The sequence below is a fragment of the Atta colombica genome, unplaced genomic scaffold, assembly GCF_001594045.1.
Source record: "Atta colombica isolate Treedump-2 unplaced genomic scaffold, Acol1.0 scaffold228, whole genome shotgun sequence".
Taxonomy (NCBI): domain Eukaryota; kingdom Metazoa; phylum Arthropoda; class Insecta; order Hymenoptera; family Formicidae; genus Atta; species Atta colombica.
The window spans coordinates 1,886,046-1,892,339 of NW_017259325.1; the positions used below are offsets into that span (position 1 = coordinate 1,886,046).

At 25.2% G+C, this 6,294-nt stretch overlaps 1 protein-coding gene across 1 annotated transcript in view; it reads left to right on the top strand.

Annotated features, from left to right (window-relative positions):
• LOC108688296 (major facilitator superfamily domain-containing protein 6-like) overlaps positions 1–6,294 on the top strand; it is a 6,468-nt gene extending 174 nt beyond the window's left edge. The window contains exons 2-9 of the mRNA XM_018194484.1: positions 3,854–4,155; positions 4,464–4,806; positions 4,937–5,127; positions 5,203–5,339; positions 5,419–5,531; positions 5,646–5,891; positions 6,052–6,187; positions 6,288–6,294. Coding sequence (XP_018049973.1) covers positions 3,854–4,155; positions 4,464–4,806; positions 4,937–5,127; positions 5,203–5,339; positions 5,419–5,531; positions 5,646–5,891; positions 6,052–6,187; positions 6,288–6,294 — 1,475 coding nt within the window. The remainder of the gene's footprint in view (positions 1–3,853; positions 4,156–4,463; positions 4,807–4,936; positions 5,128–5,202; positions 5,340–5,418; positions 5,532–5,645; positions 5,892–6,051; positions 6,188–6,287) is intronic.

Genomic DNA, 6,294 nt, shown 5'->3' on the forward strand with positions numbered 1-6,294 from the left:
AAAAAAAAAAAAAAAAACGTTCAACATTTCTTAGGCCCATTTTCACAATATATAGTTACCTAAAAATTAAAGATTGTCATCAGATTCATCAATGACATTCATTCATTTCTTAGTTAACCTTTAATTTTTAGATATACAAAATGACACAATAAATGAATAAGAACAAATAACATAAAATGTTTTAAAAACGTAAATCGTAAGATAAATGAGTGAAATGTAGGTTAATCTAATATATTATAATAAATTCAAATATTATAATAAGTAAGAACTGTTTAGAGCCAAACGCTGGGTATTTTTTTACGGAAACATATATTCATCAAATACAAAAAAAATTAATCATCCATTTCGACACAGAATAATACTCGAAACAGAATAATAGTATTAATAAACAGGAGAACTTAGAAGTTAGTTAACATCTCCTTGACACGTATCTATCCTAGCTAGATCTCTTTTTCCCCACGTGAATATTATTATTTGGCGTATATGTATGTATTTTGCGTTTAGATTAGTAGCTATATAGAATTTTATTATTGTATTGACGTTCGAGAAGGAAAGTTATAACATATATTTAACTCTGATTCTTATAACAAAAAATATGTAATATATAATTTATTATGTCGAAATTCTGTGATGTGGGAATGCAGATAAAGCATATAGTCTGATTATTAACATCATGCAGATATAATTTTTATTAACTTTTAACAATATACTTAACAATATATTACAGTATGCTGTTCAGACATAATTTGAAAATGATGTCAGAGATATCATGGATTTGCACCCAGTATATCCTTGCATCTACATATCTCACACAACTGCATATATTATCGTAAGAAATCATAATGCATGTGATACTGTAGAGAGCGTATTAATTTATAGAGAATATCTTTATTATTTATTATTTATTCTTAAATTTATTTTATCATTGATATTACGGTACTACTAAGGATGATCATATTAAAAGTTGAAATGTATGACTAATTTTTGTATTTGATGAATATATTGTTTTCGTTAAAACACCCAACGTTATTTTGACACCCAAGATTATTTTAGTTCAAAATAACCTTATTATAATATTTGACTTGTTAATCCTATTGAGCCGTTTAAAAATTTTATTTAGTTATTATAAATTAATAAATGTTAATTTTATTTGAAAAAATATAATAAATTAAAATACAAATAAGGCTCTCTAAATAAATTAAAGAATAAATACATAGATATAGGAAATGCCAATGTGATCCGACACCAGTTCTTCGTGTATAATCTAATGTATATATTAAAAATGTAATACAGACGCTTTATCCCTCGTATTGGATCCTTTTCAGTGTGTAATAAAAATTTAAAGTCAATCTATGATGTTAATCAAACATATAAGTAAAACGCTCATTGTTCAAATCTATTCATATACATCGTTAAATCTATTGTTTCTAATTGAAACCTTTAAATGTCTTCTGTTATATTTTATGAATATACAAACATAACATGTTCAAAAAGTTAACACTAAAATAAAAGATTCGTAATAGAATAAATTGAAATAAAAATTATTTTAATCATAATTATTAAAACTTACATATCAATATGTTTAACGATTGTCTGTTATAATACGATGTGGATACAGAAAGAGATATTTACAATAAGAAAATAAACCGTAATAAGAAGTACGAGAGAATAAAAAGAATGTCTTATGATTAAATTAAATATAAATATAAATTATTGGAAGTAAATATATAAACATTAACTATAACTCATGTAAAACAATAAAATGTCAATCTTTAGTGACTAAACTGTAATACAACGAGATTAATAATTCTGTATTTTTTTGTAGATTTAATCCATTTTTTTGCTTATTAATAAATATTTTTTACAATGTAAGCAGGAAGCAGTTGAATCTGTTGTTAAAATTTATAAAACATATCGAAAACAATTTAACAAGATTAAAAATTAATAATACTGATGGATTCAGAAAGATTATGTTCCCACATCTATAAAATATTAAAAATGTCACAGGACATAGATCTGAGATGATAGATGATATACCATAGTTTTAGAATCTTTTGACGCTACTAAACAATTTCTTAAAAAAAATCCACAAATATTGTTAACGCAGGCAAATAATTATCGTTATAAACAAACCTGACTATATTAATAAAATGCAAGTTTTATTATCTGACACAAATACATATATTATTGTAATGCGTAATCCAATTAATAATATTTTGAAATCCACTTTAAAAACTTGGAAACAACATGAATTTGTGACTGATCGTGTGTATAATTTCTTTAATTCTACTAATGCTATATTACCAAGGACATATGGATTGCTAAAAATACATAAGATTGGTAATCCATTACGTATCATTGTTTCATCTATAAGAAGTCCCTTACATAATAATAATACATACATAATAATAATACATAATAATAATTACATAATTTAGTAATTTTTTTACACAAAAAAATTTTTGGATTCGTGTTTTGAGAAACCAATGGGATACGTTAAAAATAGTTTTCAATTAGCCAAAGACTTATCACATGATGGAGATGGTCTCCCAGCAGGAGAAACGCAGCATTTCTAATATTGCTAATTTCATTTTCTTTTTCAATACCAATCATTATCGAACATAGCTAGTAAGAGCGTTTTAATATAGTTTTAAATTTACATCTTTATTGACGTTTAAATATCTATAATTATTGTTTGTGTTTGAGTGTGAATTTTATATTATATACGGCTTACAATAATTATCATTTTGTTTAACATTGACAATGACTTGATATAGGCATTTGTTATTATGCATGAATTTTATAAATCATTTATTAATTTTAGTATTAAGATATTTTCCCGAGAAATTGAGTTTCTTAACAGATTTGTTTAAAATAATGAATATTATGTTTAAAATAATTTTCTCTGTACACATGGTTAAAATTTAAAAAAAACATAGCGATGCCAAAATGGAGACATTCATCTTCAAAGTTTCAGCTTTTAATACATAAACTCCTATATCAAGTCTTGCCAAAGTAATATTTTGCGACGAAAATCTTCTACAGATTTAAAAAAAAATAAGTATGTGATGTAGAAATATTATAGGAATCTTATTAAAAAAATGAAGAGACTTAGTGATGCCGTTTCTTAATTAGAGTAGTTTAAATTTATAATTTGATACAATTTTCCTTCTCGCACGCCGAGCGGCGAGACAGAGACATACTGTTGTTACATTTCAACTGTCTTCAATGCAGATTAGTGTTTGTGCATACACTGAGAAAAAATATAGTCAATTTTAATAAATATTTATATAATAATATAAATAAATAGTTGAATACTGCTAACTAAATATTAATTAAATATAAAGACATATTTATTTGATACAAGAAATATTAATTTGATTTAATAATCATTCATTTTACTGAACGAATATATTTATAGTAAGTAAATGTTTAGTTGACAATATTGAACTAAATATTTATTAAAATTGATTATATTTTTTTCTCAGTATACAGATAGGATATTTATAAGTATGTATGTGTATGTGTACACCTCAAGTTTCTCTCTTCAGAGAGCATGCGCGATGAGGTATATTCCTAAATTGTACAATATTAATTTTATAGGTGCGATTAATTTTCTAGCGCGATTGTAGCAGGAGAAATACCTTAAATATCTAACTTTGACACATAGCCATTTAATCATTTGTTTTAAAAAACAAATGATTCAGCATTTTGTCCAATATAAAAACATTTATAAATATATACTTTAACAAACACATACGCATTACAATAAAAAAATATTAAAAATAAATTTTCATCAGTTAAAAATTACACTATTAAGTTAAAAAATTCAATTATAATTCTTTTATTTTAGGTGAAGCCCCTGTTTATCCATTTCTATCAGTTCGCGGAAAGCAACTTGGTATTTCACCGTTAATTATTGGTAGCATCAACGCGATTTTTCCTATATTACTTCTAATAGTAAAACCAATATTTGGTTTCATCATGGATTATTTTCGAACTTGGAGAAAAGTGATCTTTCTAACATTGCTTGTCATAACAAATATCTGTTACATTATAATATTCCTTTTACCACCATTGCCGGGTCCAATTTTATCAGAACATCACTTTCAAAATGTGTCTTGTGCAACTTTACCGCGTTGCAATATGAAATACGTAAGTTTTTATCTATTTCGTAATTTTTGGATAAGTTTTATAAGACTAAAAATTTTATGAGACTATTTGATAAAGAATTATTTGAACTTTATCTTAAGTATTCAATTTAATATTATTTTATGTAATCCAAAAATTTCTAAATGTTAAGGTTTATAAAACATATTATACATAAAATTTTAAATATAATGTAAATATGTGTAACTTTAAAATATTTTTAAACGTCCTAAAATATGAAATCAATTACATCTTTATAATTATTAGTATTTTATAAAAATATCCGTTTGTTTGTAATTTGTTCTTTATTAAAGCATGCATCAGCAATTGCATCGTGTAATGGTACAAAAGACACTATGTGTCATTGGATATGTGAGAATATGAATTTTTCCACACAATTGTCTTTTCATGCAGACCAAAACAAAGCAACTATTTCACCAAATACTACATGCTTATTAAATATAAATAAGATATCATTGGGTCAAGGAAATCTAACGAACAATTATAATTGTAACGTTACCTGTGACAATTTCAAAGATGATCAATGTCTGTACACATCTGTAACTTTTTGGAGTTTTGTTGTCTTAATGTGTATTAGCGAAAGTGGTAGTTGTATTTTCTTTAGTATAAGCAATGCATTTTGTTTTGCCATATTAGGTACGTGACTTTTGTAAACATTTTTAGAACTAATTCTCAAAATTTAACCATACAAATCAAACTTTCGTAATATTTCTTTATGTAATAATATTGTACAAAATACTATTTTTAATAATGTTTCCCTTCTCAGGACAAGATAAACGGTTGAAATACGGTAAGCAGCGATTATGGGGTGCAGTAGGTTTTGGTATTGTTGTATGTTTATCTGGATATATGATAGACTTTTTTTCGCACGACAAAATCCACAAAAATTATTTACCGTCAATGCTTCTTGTGATCATATTTACTTGCATTGATTTTATTTGTTGTATAAAACTGAAGGTAATTTTATGTATTTAAAATAAAAAATCAATCAATAGTTTTGTTCTTATGTTTCATCATAGATTTTTATAATAGCTGCCATTTCAAATACAATCAACAACCATAATGAAGGATGTGTTTACACTTTTGAAATCAAAAACTATCGTTATATTCTTGTGTTTTTCTGGATTTTTCGGCGTCTTGAATACTATCACATGTAATTTTTTGTTGTGGTAAATTTTTGTATCTTGATCGATGATGTTAGATTTTTGCTTGTATATAATGTAATTAAATAATTACTTAATTTTATAGGTATGTAGAAGATCTCTCTATTGCGACTGATTATATGGACAGAATGAAATTAATAGAAGGTTTGATTTTAGCGGCACAAGCTTTCAGTGGCGTAATATTCTTCTTTTTATCTGGTAACATACATTAATTATTTTTATATTATAATTTTATAAATATACGATGTTTATTGCAGAATTGTTTTCAATTTCCTTTAATAAGTATAATATTGAAATCATTTTATTTTTCAGGCAAAATATTAAAGAAGCTTGGCTACGGTTATACCTTCACATTTTGTTTCATATGTTACGCACTTCGGTTAGGCTTAATATCTTTAGCGTCAACACCATGGTGGGTTCTTCTCATAGAATTTTTCATGCAGGGACCATCGTATGCACTCACTTTTACAGCAATAATATCGTATGCGAACGTAATAACACCTACCGGTGCTTCAGCTACCGTTCAAGGATTAGTTCAAGGCGTGAATGAAGGTTTAGGTAAAATTTCTTACACATACTTTCTTACTAAACGTACTTATATTCATCTATTTTCATGTTATATTTATCTTATTTTATTTATAAGAAACTAAATATATATACATATGTTTTGTCATTAATTATTATTATTGTTGTTATTATTAGTATAAAATGTTACCAGGATTCTCGATTGGCAGTTTGATAGGTGGTGTCTTGTTTAAAAAATTTGGAAGTATAATGACTCTAAGAATAATTTCAGTATTTGCAGCATTTTCTGCGTTAATATATTTTGTTTTTCATATTTTTTACTTTAAGCAGTTTAAGCATAAAACAGGTAAAGAATTAACTAATTTAGTATTTTATAATTTATATTTAGTATTTTATATAATATACTAATATATTATTAACATATGTAAGAGAATAA